We start from the raw sequence: 16274 nt of genomic DNA on the forward strand, positions 1-16274 counted from the left end.
GTTGCAAAAGATGTTAGCCATTACCACTCCTGATGATGATGTGAATGATGAGGACACTCAAATGTGGCCTATTGGTAAACATGACCTTTTCTTTGTGACATCGACGTATAACATGATGTGTAATTATACATATACAAATAGATGATTATAGTTCGTGGAACAAGTCTCAATACTCCAGAGCGTGTGAGGTACTTTGTGCCACTGCTTAGGCACGGAAAGGCGATCATGACGAATTATCGTAAAATCATAATGAACTTTGGCGCTCCCTATTGTCCTTTATTTATGTAGTGATGCATTCTAGACGAAGCTACGTGTATTGCAGGATTGCTCTTAATGCATGGCCTTGTGGTTACGTGTTGTTCGATACCAGTTGAGGGAGTTAGTTTTTAACTCGAAATTGCAACAATGGATTTTGATTTGTTGAACTTAAGAGAAGAGATTGAAGGGATTGGTATTTCTAACTCGCATATCATTCCTTTTGGAAATGGCATGCAAAATAAGGAAGTTCACCAAGAAAATTATTAGAGACCCATGCGACCACATGTGGAAATTGCTAGATATACGAGTGATTATGGCTTAGAACTTTCAAATATGTGGAGCTCTTTAATCACATGAGATCGAGATCAATTGCTTAGTATAAATTATAGAAGAATGTTAAATAACGTCTTACCCTATGAGCATTGGTTAAGCATTCAAAACACAAATTTTCATAGAAAAAGTGGTAAAATCATTACTTAATCAAAAATAACATATTATATTTTCAAGACAAAAATTTCTATTTGTGATCAAGACCCTAAATTATATTATAAAATTATAATATTATAAAATAATCATAAAAGCATCTTCTAACAATCACCCATGAATTAAATCTCATTTATTTATGCTTTAAAAAACGAAGAATAGGATGCCTAATTTTTAAATCATCAATAAAATAATGACAAACCTTTTTATTTTGAGGTGGCAGAGCGAAAATGGTTAAAAAAAGAAATATTGAGGTGGCAGGGAGAGAGGGAGAGTAGTGAGTTAGTTGATGGAGAGAAGTTAGTAGAATAAGTATGTAGATACGTATTTCTCTCATTGAAGAATAAGCTTTGTTCAGTACTCATTCACTCACTCTAGTTAGAAATTGGTTATTTGCATCTTGTTTTACCAGTAGCATGGCTTGTTGGAGGCGATTCATAACGCACCTCCGTTATTCAACCCATCAATCTCCATGGCAGGTTAGTTATTATTATTACTCATTTCCTTTATACAATTTTCACTTACACATTGTTTCATCATCACATTCACTTGCGTCATTTTCTCAAATTATTAACCATGTCCCACTTGTCAGTGTCGTGTCTGTCCCTGTATCACATGATTAATTAGAGACATACTAATGGATGCAATGCAACATTGGCGTATTTTCTATTGTCATTTACTAAAATGTTTTTTCGTTTTAACTTGTTAATATTAGTAAGAAATTGTGAGATTCTTGAAATAAATGTATTTGTGATGGAGAGATGATGAAATGCTAACTAGAGATGTAAAAATACGCACAATTGTTCACTTTAACAGTTCATTATTTCCATGTTAACAAGTAAAATTATTTATAGAATATGTTTTCATTTGAAAGAGTGCTAAATTTGTTGTTTCTATTTATTATAATTGGAATGCCAAATTATCTGTTGGTTATTTTTGCAGATTGAAAGGCGTCAATCGGAATTTGGAAAGGTCAAAGATTTATTGACTACAAACTATTCATCTCGGAATAAGTTTGAAGGCTATTCAAGTATGGAAATTTTATCCCCTTACCACATTTAGTTCATGTTATGTTTCAAAAATATACATTTTTGTTTTTGTTTCTCTTCTTTGCATACAATTTTGTTTCTGAATTATTTCACTTTGCTCTTTAACTTCAAACTGCATTTCACTATGGAATTCTATAAAGATATACTTTTTATTGAATTCTACATTTGTGTTTGAAGTACTTGGGAAACTATTATTGGCGTTAGATATTGCTTGTTGCACTTACTTTCAAATTTATGCAGGGAATAATAGGCTTTTCTTCTCCCAGTATAGATATAAAGGAAATCTGGCCAGACCACAATGTGATTCATCTGAAGCTGCCGAGGAAGCCTCTTATGATCCTCAAGCCGTGATTAGAGCATTTGAAAGTCAGCCATCTCTCCATACAGATTCTTTCACATTTTCTGAATATGTTAAAGCATTAGTAAAAGTTGATAGGCTGGATGAAAGCGAATTTCTGAAGACTTTTCTAAGAGGTGACTATTTGGCTAGAATTGCTCATTTTCTCTTGACTGTGCGTGTGATTGTTGTTTACTCTGTTTGACCATTATTGTTTGACTAGGAAACTAGACATATACTTGAAGTGTTTATAATTTGATTAAAAAGTTGAAGGCAGAGATCTATTTGCATTGCATTTAGAATCTTAACTTGCTTAATGTTATAATTTGGGGTTAAACATTGCTACAAAATGCACTTCACATTGTCTTCATTTTAATGATTTGAATATTAATATTTTGTAATCTTCTCTCATTTACTGCTAACTTTTTAAAGATTTATATTTAAACAGAGTCATTTTAGCACAATTTTTTGGATAAAATGATGACATCAATGTTTTTTTTTTAAATAGTAAACAAATTGGTGTATGAAATTTGATCATAATGGTTTGTTAGGGATTATGTAGTTTGATTAATATCTTAAACTTTTAATCATTTTGAACAAGAGAGGCATACTTTTATCTTTGTTGTAATGTTGCATGCTTTCAATCACAATTTCGATACCTCTTTTGACCTTTTGTTTAGGGATAGGAACAAGTATAATTTCATAAAACTTGCATTTCATGGATGGGATAAATAAATGGTGGATGTACGAAATCCAAGATCTTATATATATATATATCTATGTTGGAGTATGCAGAAACAGAATTCAAAACTTGGAATAGCAATAGTGAACTTGCCGAAATTTTTTATTATTCTTCTTTTTCAATCAGCTCTTTAAACATTTCTTCCCTTGCATTTCAGGTATTTCTAACTCAGCGAGAGAGGAAGATAGCCTTGGAGCTGAAAGTGCTCCTATTAGTATGGCCACTAAAATTTATGGTAGAAATTTCATAGAGCGAATGTGGGTATAATTCTGTCTGTTGGAGCACTCATCCTCCTTTTGTATTTATTTATGCATGAAGGTATTATTGTGTCATCTTTACTTACAGATCGCTGAGTTTAATTCAATATTCAATCTGAATTTGATGGACACATTCTCTGTTTTGTTTTTCACCCTTTTTTCACCTATATTAGGACTTGGTATGTCTAAAAAATTTCAGCCCACTGTGGAGACAAATGTTAAATTTAGCGATGTGAAAGGTGTGGATGAGGCAAAGGCCGAACTTGAAGAAATTGTTCATTTCCTAAAAGATCCCGAGGTTGACTTTTCTGGCATAAATCTATGGTCTCTCTTACATTTATTTCTCGCACTCGAGCATGAAATATTTATTTGATTGACATGTGTACTGTGCTATTCCAATCTCGTTGATTACTTGTATGATGCTACAGGAAGCTTATTACTCTTTGGGCGTGGAGATGTTGAACCAAAGTTATCAAATAGTGATTATTCTTCTATTGATAAAAATGCCTTTTTAATACAAGCAGAAAATAGTATAAGTTGTTGAGTAGTCAGTTCTATTACTCTAGATGATAATTTCTAAACCAATTGTGCGCGCGCGGGGGTATGTGTGTGTGTGTGTGTGTGCGTGGGGGTGTGTGTGTATCCAATTGGTTACTTGGGTACATTTATTTATTCTATCTACATGCTTTCGTCTGAGTCGCAATGCCATTTACTGTCTTAGAGAATTAGGGGGGCCTTTGGTTGGGAGTTGTGCAGACCCTTGAAGATATGCATATTGTAGTTGTAAATGGAAAAACATTCCATGTTCACTAAACTTCCCTGTTAGAGAGAGTGGTAGAAAGAGGGTGTTGCTAGCACTCCTCCTATATTATATATACTTTTTCCATTACCACACTCTGGCATGTATTACTCTGTAGTCTGTACTAACTTTAGATAACTCTTTTCCCTTGTCACAGTACTTTAGTCGTCTTGGTGGCAAACTCCCTAAAGGTGTTTTGCTTTCTGGCCCGCCTGGCATTGGCAAAACAATGCTAGCAAGAGCTATTGCTGGAGAGGCTGATGTTCCTTTCTTCCAAATCAGTGGAAGTGAATTTGAAGAGATGCTAATGGATGTTGGTGCACGAAGGGTGAGAGATCTTTTTGCCGCTGCAAAAAAGAAGTCACCTTGTATAATCTTTATTGATGAGATTGATTCAATTGGTAGAAAACGAGGTAATGAGGATAAAATGAACATGTGGCAGACTTTAAATCAAATGCTCTTTGAGCTCGATGGATTCAAACAAAACGATGGCATAATTGTGATTGGTGCTACTAATCATCCCGAGTCACTAGATAATGCTTTGGTAAGACCATGGTGATTTGATCGCCATGTTGTTGTTCCCAATCCAGATGTAGAAGGACGGCGACAGATATTGGAATCTCACATGTCAAAGGTATTCTTTTACTATTCTGGAAGAATGTATTTTATCTTGTATCTTGAGGTTGGATGGCTTAAGAATTTTTTCAGGCACGTGTGCACTACTATATTGCTGCAAAGCATTCCGTAGTATAATTTCCTTGCCATGATACTTTTTTTATTATGTCAATTTTTATTCTGAGTTTTGTAATTTAATTGTGAATGTGCACAATTGTGAGATATATTAAGGTTGTAGAGCATGGCTTACTAGAACTTAGAAGTAAATTTGTAATCTGTGTGTTTGTGTGTGTTTCTTTGGAAATACGATTCAGGTTCTGAAGGCAGATGATGTTGATGTAGAAATCATTGTTCGACGTACACCTGGGTTCTTCGGTGCTGAGCTTGCAAACTTGGTTAACACTGCCGTCCTGAGGGCAACAATGAATGGTGCTAAAGCCGTGAGCATGCATGATTTTGACTTTGCACGGGACAAGATTATAATGGGAAGTGAACGCAGATCAGCGGTTATATCTGAGGAGTCAAGAAAGAATACTGCTTTCCATGAGGGTGGCCATGCCTTAGTGGCAATTCATACTGATGGTGCGCTTCCTGTTTACAAGGCAACTATAGTTCCTCGTGGGAATGCTCTTGGCATGGTTTCTCAACTGCCTGACAAGGATATAACCAGCTACTCCCGTAAACAGATGCTTGCCAATCTTGATGTTTGTATGGGAGGTCTGGTTGCTGAAGAGCTAGTTTTCGGAGAAAATGAACTTACTTCTGGTTCATCCTCAGATCTTTCAAAGGCAACTAACGTGGCCAGGCAAATGGTTACTGAATTTGGTATGAGTACTGAAGTTGGACGCGTCACTCACAATTACTATGATGATGGGAGGAGTATGAGCTCAGAAACTAGGCTGCTTATTGAGAAAGAAGTGAAGAAATTGTTTGATAGAGCTTACAAGAATGCAAAAACTATTCTAACCACCCATGAAAAGGAGCTTCATGCGCTTGCAAATGCTCTTATGGAGCATGAGACACTTACAGGAAGTCAGATAAAGGAATTACTTGCAAAGGTCAAATCCCAGCAGCAACAGCCGCAATCATGTGTAGTCGAAGCTCAAGGAAATTCACAGTCCAATCCAGCAGTTGTTGCGGTTTCCGCAGCCGCTGCTGCGGCTTCCATTGCAGCTGTTAAGGCTCAAGGAGTTTCCCAAGTAGGATCTTAATGTGGAAGACTACCGACACATGCTGCGAAATAATCACTACCAGATTAATATGTGCAGATAGTAATTTATTCGGTGTTTTCGCAGTTCAACTTCAGTCGTGAAATTCATTTAAACTTCAAATATCTTGTATGAGTTACCATTGAGTTGTTTTAATAACTACGTTGTTACTTTTATTTAGGATTTTCATTCGTTAAAAATGTAATCATACTTTCTCTTCTCCAAAAAAATTCCTTGCCTTTTTTATCCTTATTTTTCTCGTGTTTGAGAAGAGAAAACGTTCAATTTTTTTTAATTGAATAATATCAATTCTAAAAATGACAGACAAGCAACAATTTGTAGAGGAACACTTACATATGATTTTGGGCGTGTTCATATAGTTTCTATGTTAATCACGAGAGAATTGGGCATGTTCACATCGATTGTGCACCCTTGTTTGTTTTACATGTTGAACACAATTTGTGCCCATACTGGCACACTGCACGAAAGCTACTTATTTGTTAGTTTTCGTGTCTTCCTTTTTGGAAAATGCAGAGTTTTTTCCAGCATGTTTTAAGTTCCAACTAATCTGTTTTAATGATGAATGTCGTCTTTCAAAGATGTCATATAAGGAAATAAATAAAGAAATGCATAATCAAATATTTTCTTCGTCTCATACTAAATGATCTAGTTGACTCCGACACTCATACCAATACATATGGTTTATCTTTGATATTTCAATTCTGTACTAAAAAAATTATGAAAATTTGATATTATAAAAATATTTATCAAGACGAATTCAACAACATCTTACATGATATTATTTATCTTTGTAAATTAGTAGAAAAATATGGTCAAAATATATTATGTCAATAATATATATTGTCAAATAGGTCATTTATTGAGGGACGGATGGTGTACGTACATTTGGAAAATGCTAACAAGTGCTCTTGGGACACTTGTTTAAAAGTCCAAAGAAGAAACTTTTATTGGAACTTGTGTTTTTACTACATAAAAAATTAAAAATGAAACATTTTCTACATAAAATTCATAAATTATTTCCTCTTTTAAATACTTAACCACCGCTTTTAGGATACTGATTAGCAAGACCCATTTTTTATTTATTTTAATTGCAGGTGATTAATGTAACACGTGGATGAATCGAGATAAAGATAATATATAAAGAAGAAATAAAAAATTGAGAGTTATCAAAACTATCTTTGTCAATGGAAGAAAACAAAGTCAAATAGAATAAGATTACAACGAATTCCATTTCCTACCTTGTCCGCAGCCATACCATACCTTACAACGTTTGGTGAAATCAACCAACCAAGTTTAACATTACACAACACGCATTTCAATTTCAATGTTATCAATTCCTTTTGGATTAAGCTTGCTTAACCACACATGATTAGGTTATTGATTCATCTTCTTCGAAATTAAAGATGATTAGCGTGTACCCTTTTGAGCAAAGTTTGTGAATTTATCAAAAAGATAAGATTTTGCGGCGAATTTAAGGATGAGTGGAGAGGATGAAGACCCAGAAGAAAAAGCTTTGAATTTGAAGCGAAAGCGAAATTCTTTTTCTTCTTCACGTTTCAATAATTTTCAACGCGATCTTATGGCTGGTGCGGTGATGGGTGGTGCGGTTCATACAATTGTGGCACCAATTGAGAGGGCTAAGTTATTGTTGCAGACACAAGAAAGTAATTTGGCTATTGTTGCTAGTGGTAGAAGAAAATTCAAAGGGATGTTTGATTGTATTATTCGTACCGTTAGGGAAGAAGGTGTTATCTCTTTATGGCGTGGTAATGGGAGTAGTGTTCTTCGTTATTATCCTTCTGTTGCACTCAATTTCTCTCTTAAGGTTCGTTTTCTTTATTCTTTATTTCTCTTTTCTTCTATTGCTTTGTATTGAAATGGATAATCCGTGATATTGCAAGTTATTAATATATTATGCAAACATTTGGAACTTGCATGCTAGTTTCAACATTACTGATCCATTTTTGACTGGCCTGATATCTTGAATTAAGAGTGCCATTTAGTGTTTGTTTATTGTTTACATATTTGTAAGTAACTAGCATGGCTTGAGAAGAGGGATAACGAGAGTTGGAGCTATAAATTTTGTAACAAACACCATTATTTAGGGCCATTTGGTTTTGTCATCTCATGAAAACTAGGATGCAAGCAATGTTAAAAACTGGTTGTGTATGCTATCAACTAGGCAGTTAGTCATTTAACGATATGATCAAATCAAATTTATTTAAATTAGTCTTGAAGTGATAGAAAGTTGCTTGCTACTCAGAAAGAACCCTTCAACGGATGTGGAAGATGTGTTATTATCATAATAGATCCTCATGGTACGAGAGTATATTCCCGTGTTTACCCATCCATTTTCTTTGGGGTTCCTCTTCCGCGACAGGAAAATGCACCATAGAAGGTAGAAACAGTAAGTGGATACTTGGAAAGGTACTCCGACGCTCAAGTCAATTAGGGTGAATAATATGTGAGTAAAGATAAACAGTGCAAGTGCCTCTTTAGGGTGAGCTCCCTCCTTATTTATCAAGACCTTAGGGAGTATTGCATAGGCTGAATATGTTTGATTGAACTTGTCCTTCATTACTCTTCTGGATGCATCCCTCAGAATCTAAAAGGGCTGTGGAGGGTGGTCTATCTTCTTGCCTTTATGTGTGGCCGTGATTGTATGACAATCACCAGGGAAGATACTCAATAACTGAATCCAGAGGATTATAATGGAATGATTTCTTGAGCGAAGATTCTAGAAGGAGAACCTAATGGGGCCTATTAGCGATTCATCCTGACTCTAGCCTATCCCACACTTTTGATACCATGAAGTAAGGGAGCTAAGCCCTGACCCGTTTTTTGATCGGATTACTTTGGATTAGTAAATAAGCATATTATTTTTACTTCCAATAAAAAATTTCACTTGTTAAATTCACTCAAGGGAGCCCTTTATTTGTCCTTCACCGCATTATAATTCCTGATTATATTTTCTCTCACTATCTAAACAGACTCTCTCTATCTAAACAGATTTTTCTCATCCATCAAGCTCACCATTCCAAGCTCTTAATAGTTTTTTTTAGTTATCTCTGTCGCTGTCCTTGCCTAGTAGTGTTCATTCCCTTTTTACTTCTCCTTGGTACCTATGTCCGAGAAGAAAAAAGTCAAATTTTCAGATTGTAATTTGTAAGTATTATCCAGGCTGCAGTGCTCTTTTTTATTTTACAAGATGGATTTTAATCAATAACTGTTATTATAGTGACTCTGAAAAGCACCAGCATGCGCACTTTTATCCCTTTAACTGATAAGCGGACTTCCTTTTCTTTGGTTATGTTCTTGTAAGTCATTTTTCTATTTTTCTACTGTTAGAATTGCAATGATAACTGTGTCTACTTGCTGCTAGTATATCCTTCCCCATCCCTATACCAAAATCTGACCTTGCCCTGTAAACAAGAGAGTAAGAAGTATAGGAAAAGTAATAATGGTGCGAATTTAGTGCAAATAATCCCACTTGGAGTGATTTCAACCTTCCATGATGCAAAGTCCTTTTAGCCTGAAACAAACGGGCAGGGAGGAAGAATATTGGGGACAATTTGAATTGTATGCTGGTCCTCTCAAATGTACATCAACTTCTTGCTAGGGAATTTTTATGAATGAACTCAAAGATGTAATAAGGGCATAACTCAAATTTGGGAACCGGTCGTCGCAACTATCATGGATCAATTCCTTCATTAAGAAAAGTCATTAGGCATTTATTTTAGGATTGACTATTGATTGGGAGAGACCAAGCTCTCTAATTTTTGGAAGGGAGAGACCCAAGACTTTATTTCTTGGGAACCCATTTCATTTAAAAAATGAATTTTCCTTTTTTTCATTCTCTGGTTAGTTTACCATACTGTTTTTGGTGTAATCCTATTCTATCATCAATAAAAGTCAGTTATTTGTATTAATTCCAATTTTGGTACCAGTTTCTATCACAAAATAAATGGAATGTTTCAGCATAACTTGCTATAAGTCCTTAGTTTAACACTCAAATTGGTTTAATCCATCCATGTCATAATGAAATGAACCTTTTTTTAAAATTAAAAAGGCGTCAAACTATAACTTAATTTACACCTTTTAATGGGAGAAAAAGGAACTGATGCATCGTGGGCTTGGCATCTTGGACTTGAAATTTGCTTACATAAAAGGAAACAGGACACTTTTCAGTCAGGTGGATTTTGTTAAAATTTCAGAAATTTTTTCTGGCTAAAGGAATTTGAGAAAATTTCTGAACGTTTTCTTATTAATTGCACTTTAAAGTTGCTGCTGCTGTTGAAGTTGATGTCAACATTTTTTTTTACTACAAAAAGCAAGGTATGGATGTAGGCATCGTTCTCATAAGGCCATGCATTAGTAATGTTGTGACAGATGGAAAACAAATTTCTGCACGGAAGTTTGTGAAATGTGGCCAAAACCACATTTTAGTGGCATTTTTATGTCCAGAAGATGATGGAATATCAACATAGGCTAAAACTTTGGGCTTTATAAATAATGTATGAATTATGAAGTTTCATTTCCACAACTGATGTATTTCGATGCATATTTCTTGATGTTGTTCTGCTTCTCACTCACTAATATAATTGATGAAAATTGATTATAAGCGAAGCTAAATCTATATTGTTACACTTAATGCAAAGTCATGATGAACTGTCTCGTGTTTTTTCAACAGGATCTTTACAAAAGCATATTAAGGGGTGGAAACTCTAATCCTGATAATATTTTCTCTGGAGCATCCGCTAATTTTGTTGCTGGAGCAGCAGCAGGTTGTACATCACTCATCTTGGTTTACCCCCTTGATATTGCACACACCCGCCTTGCCGCTGACATCGGAAGGACGGAAGTGCGTCAATTCCGAGGCATTCACCATTTCTTAGCCACTATATTCCAGAAAGACGGGGTACGGGGGATTTACAGGGGCCTTCCTGCATCACTGCATGGTATGGTGATACACAGAGGTCTTTACTTCGGAGGGTTTGACACCATAAAAGAGATGTTGTCTGAAGAATCAAAACCCGAGTTGGCGTTGTGGAAGCGATGGATGGTAGCTCAAGCAGTTACAACCTCAGCCGGTCTGGTATCGTATCCGCTAGACACAGTTCGTCGGAGAATGATGATGCAGTCTGGCATGGAACATCCGGTGTACAATAGCACCCTCGACTGCTGGAGGAAAATCTATCGAACAGAGGGATTGATTTCGTTTTACCGCGGGGCAGTTTCGAATGTGTTTAGGAGCACTGGAGCTGCAGCTATCTTAGTCTTGTATGATGAGGTCAAGAAATTTATGAACTTGGGAAGGTTGTAACAGAAGCACCAAACCAACTTAGTTAACTGAGTTCATTTTGATACCGGTTACTTTCATTACAACCTTTTATACATTACATCGAGGTTTAGGATAATTTTGTAAAGTACAAGTGAGCTCCATTATAGTTCATTTGAAAATGCATCTTGAATGGCATTTCAACTCAAAGGCAGCATAGTCACCAATTTAAAAAGGTTAGTTAAGCAAATATTGTCATGGCCCAGGGACTAGATTAGAAGCCAATGATTGATGAGGGTGTAGTAATAAGATTATGATTGGAATATAAAAATTTGACAACTGTCATCATTCCTTGTAAACTATTGTATTTGATAATTTTTTGAATAAGTATGATAGATCAGCAACTAACAAATGTTTGTCAAGTTACAACTGAACTTTGAAATAATACATTTATGGTTACATTACACAGCATCTCTCCAAGTAACAAATAGACAACAGAATATTAGTATGCACAGGTGACAGGATCGATACACACCCAAGTGAAACCTTTGAATCAAAATTTAAAATACGAACAAGCAGCTCAAACTTGTAATGGAAGCAAAAGTACTTACAAGCCTAGAAAGAAATAAGAATAATATTTTTTAAACAAAAAAAGTAATATGTGGACTATTATTTAACCAACTAATCCTCATTCTCCTTTTTGTATACGATGTATTTTATATATACTTAATTTTTTTTTTCTTTAAAAAAGAGACTAACGTCACTCTTTTTATTTGTATATAGAGAGTAACGTCACCTTAAAGAAAAAAGGAAAAAGGGATGTATATAAAACTTAAAAAGAAAATTCACCATGTTATGATTTTATACCTAAATAAATAGACAACATGAGAGGAAAAAGTGGAAGAGGAGTGGTGGGAACTCCATAAAGAGTGTATATTATAAATAAAGTTACAAGGGATGCTCACACCCCCTTAATTTACTTCGTTGTTTTTTATTGTTACTGTTTATATGTACTGGTGTTATGTTCACAACCATAAACTAATTAGTAAGATGCTTTTTTTCATATTGGAGTAGGACTACGTTTTGAGATGAGAGTGCATTACCTAAAGTTTACCCGAGCATTATGGAGCACTTGATTTTGACATCGGCCGCCCAAAGCCAAAGTCCAATATTTATTGCCATTTTTGTGGATTTAATTAGTATAAATTGTTAGTGTAGAATTACTTATACATGCATTTAATTATGGAAAATGATCAAAACTACGACAATATTTGTCGTGGATTATGCACGAATGGTTCTATAGTTGTCATTTAGCTTTTTCTCTTAACTTTGATTTGATCCAAAATGATAAATATTGCATTTCCTAAATTTTACTTATGAGAAATCACAACAAAACACTTTCTTATGCGGTGGTTTTTATCCAAATCACTTCTGCATGTGTTTTATAACTAGAATGGATGGATTATCCATGTATTTCTTTGGTGGCAGTATTTTTTTTAATATATACTACATGCAAAATCACTTAAAAGCATATATATAACATAAGCTATAAGGAAGTCATTGATAAAGTATATAGCCTATGACTGAACATGTCGTGCAATTTCGTGCTTGAATCTGTTGGGCTATTTAGCAACGCTCTTTAATTATACATTGTCAATTAATATGCAAACGAATGAGTTACCAATTTTATTGACGTAACAACACCTCATTAAAAAATGTATAAAATAATTTTACATTGTCAATGTATAATAATTAAACTCTTTGTTTATTTATGCATTTTATTAAGACTACGAACTTTTCGGCATACTTCTTCATTAGTTATGAGATTTCTATGTAAATTTGGTGGGATTCATATAAACATTTAATCAATAACAGACAATATTAAGAATTTTATGTTGAATAAAATAAGACTTAAACATAACTTTAAAAGGAAAAAAAATTCTAACTTTACAAATCAGCTTGTAAGAGTTGAGTTAAGTAAACTCGTTCTAATATAATATAAAAGCACATAAAATTCATTGGACAATATCTACCAAATCACACTATCATGGCCACTTAGGACACTCAAGATGTCTTGCCTTTGACATGAATGGTGTAGTGTGCCAATAGTCCTTAATTTGATAAGGACGAGACATAAATTTATGAATGAGGCGGTCGTCACCTTACAAACATGTATCGTAGGGGTTGAGTTAAGCTCTATCTATAATACTCTTATAAATATTAAAACATCTATATAGATTATTAGTACATTTTAAACCTTAAAAGCATACTTGTGTGGAAATAGAATCATGAAGCTTACGTGAGAATGTAAGATTCTAATAGATACACCAATGTTAAAAATCAAAACCATAGCATGGTTGCCACCTCTAAATACGCATTAAAGAAAGTAGAAAATGTAGAAAGTGAAACACGCACTCACTGACTTTGGGATTAATTGTCGCTGTAATTGTAGTAGTATTAGTGGTTGATGTCATTACCTTCTGTCTTTTCCCAACTCAAAGGAGAAGCATTGGGTCACAACTTACAAACTGTACTGTGTGAAGGAAGTGGGGTTAAGTTTTAGGACTCATACCCTAGATTATGATCTTAGTACCCCACCCTCATGTTCATAGATGCTCATGCATCATCAACATATTGCTATTTGTTTATGAAATGTGTAAAAAGGAAGAAAGCACAATGCAAAGTGCTTACCTTTGATCTGCGGTTTGTAGTTGATTTGGTATAGTGCAAAGATGATCATTCAAGCTAGTTTGCCAATGAAATTCGGACGTGTTGGTATTTCAAATGTTAGTAAAAATCTCTCGTGAATAGAAAAGTTGATCTTGAAAAATCACTTATATGTTTTTTTTATTTTAAATAACACTTATATGTTTGTTGTTAGTAATCTAATGTGATAACATAAACCTTTTGGGATTTTATTATAGTCGGTCTAATCGAACCGAGCTTAACTAGACTGAACCGGTTGAACCATGGTTGGTTCAACCAAAAGTACCTTGTATTTTGAAATTACTTTTTGGTTTTTAATACTTTTATTTATTTATACTCATGTTAAACCAAGCGATTTAGCTGATTTTTTTGGTGTTAACCCTTTTGTTTTTAGAAGAAATATCTTCTAGTAATCAAAAGTTTGGTCAATAGATAAGCAAAATTTTACTAAGAATTATTTTTATCAGGAATCGAATTCAGATTTTTTTTTTTCAAAGGATACATAAAAGTCTCACCCGGTCAATATTTGTGAAGACTTTAGACTCAAGCTCGTTAATGGCCTTGAATGCAAGAATAACATGACGCACCGGTTCATTTAATTTATTTCTTGGCTTGATGTCCACAACTACGTAAGCTTGTCATTGCCCCCAATTTTTTTTTAGATTTGCATCTATTTATATGCTGAAATTTCCGTGACAGTCTTCAAAAGAATATATGTTTTTTGTCAATTCAAACAAAATCAAGGAAACCATACTTATTTATTAATGAGATGTGTTATTTGAACAACCAATTGAGTGATAACTTTTGTGATAACCACTAATTTACAAAAGAAAGCACTCCCTCCGTTCCTTTTTAAGTGTCACTTTTGGAGAAAAAATTTGTTTCAATTTAACTGTCACTTTCAAAGTTCAATGCAACATTAAATGTTGTTTTACCAATATTACCCTTAGTTATTTATTGTTGAAAGAGAAATATATAAAATGAGATATCAAATGAATAAGGTTATTATAGTAAAAGTATGAAGTATTGTATCAAAAGTAATAATATTTATTGATTGTATTGATTTGTGTAAAATATAAAAAAATGACAATTAAAAAGGAACGGAGATACTATATAGTTACACGAAAACCAAAGTAATAGAGAGAGAAAATAAAAAAATAATGTGAGTATGAGAGATAAAGTTGTCACATAGATTGTCACAAAATGGTTGTCAAAATATCATTTCTCTATGAATATACGATGAGTCCCTTTACTCGCTTTATTTTTTTATCTTTTTATTTTCTTTATATCCCAAAAAAACTTTAACCAAATAAGTAAAGTGTGTAAATTCTTTAAAAAAAAAAGTAAAGTGTGTAAATATTATGATAATTCAGAGTTCGGCCAACAAATAAGTAAACTCTAATTACCACAAACATTCCGAGAAAGTGAAATTAGGAATTCAATATTATTATATTATATTTGATACAAGTTTACTAATTTGTTGTTCTTGGATACTATTTATGAAGAATTCTTATGCACTAGCTTGGACGGGTATTGGTAAATTTGATTTGATTTTTAAATAAATTAATAAAAAAATATGACTTTTTTTTTTCAAAAAAATATACTAATGTGTTCACAATTATTTATACCCATAATAAAATTTACAATACAACTTCTAAACTTTTTATTCGCGTGTTAGAGTGAGAATTTTTTATCCCTAAGAATAAATCTTACCCACCAACTTTCCTAGCATTATCAAGAATTTACCAAACTTCATGAGAATAATATTATTGGGATTAAGATTCTTAGGAAAGCTAATCCGATGAATATAAATAAAATTTTGAAATCATGAAACAAACAATCCCTCAAGTTATTATAAAAGTAACGATTGGAGAGGTTGGATTCCCATAACATAGAAAAAATCAAAGTTCGAATTATGAATAGAGGATTTATTTAAATTTGGTGTTTGACAAGTTTTGAATGACATTACATTTAGTGAAAAAAGAAAAATGTTAACACTAAAATGGTTATATATACGGGATACGATCAAAAAGACAACAATAAAATAAAATCTCCACTAATATGTTAAAAAATTCCCACTGTACCTATTCAATTATGCTAAAAATTAAAGGAAAAATGTAATTAAATACGTTTCTTTAAATGATCATTAACAAACGAGTTTAAAAGTAAATATATAAAATAAAAAATACAAAAGTAAATAGGTGATATTTCATATTTCATAAAGTAAAATTGGATTTGACATCTTTGTTGCCTAACTGGTTAACCCCAGGGTCCGGACAACAATAAAAGGAAAAGGAAATAAATACTTATTTGATGGCCATAATGGTGATCGTACTGGACCCACAAATTCAAGTCCAAACACCCATAGCAGTATATGGCTATATGCCAGATGCCTATTCTTGTTCAAACAAAAATGAATTAAAAAGTAAGAAGGTGGAAAAGAACAATAGATAGCAAAATCCATAGCAGTTAAGTTACTACCAAATATGTACGGTCCGATTTGTTTGATACATGTTGAAAA

At 33.5% G+C, this 16274-nt stretch overlaps 1 protein-coding gene and 1 pseudogene across 1 annotated transcript; both read left to right on the forward strand.

Annotated features, from left to right (window-relative positions):
- The first annotated feature begins 2901 nt into the window (after window positions 1-2901).
- Window positions 2902-5751, forward strand: LOC11420925 (ATP-dependent zinc metalloprotease FTSH 5, mitochondrial-like; annotated as a pseudogene).
- A 1198-nt stretch (window positions 5752-6949) lies between these two features.
- Window positions 6950-11455, forward strand: LOC11425746 (probable ADP,ATP carrier protein At5g56450). Its single transcript, XM_003603110.4, has 2 exons — window positions 6950-7594; window positions 10460-11455. Exons 1-2 carry the CDS (start codon window positions 7247-7249, stop codon window positions 11090-11092), a joined length of 981 nt encoding a protein of 326 aa, XP_003603158.1. The 5' UTR covers window positions 6950-7246; the 3' UTR covers window positions 11093-11455.
- The last annotated feature ends 4819 nt before the right edge of the window (window positions 11456-16274 follow it).

Source organism: Medicago truncatula, chromosome 3, assembly GCF_003473485.1.
Source record: "Medicago truncatula cultivar Jemalong A17 chromosome 3, MtrunA17r5.0-ANR, whole genome shotgun sequence".
In the NCBI taxonomy this organism is placed as follows: domain Eukaryota; kingdom Viridiplantae; phylum Streptophyta; class Magnoliopsida; order Fabales; family Fabaceae; genus Medicago; species Medicago truncatula.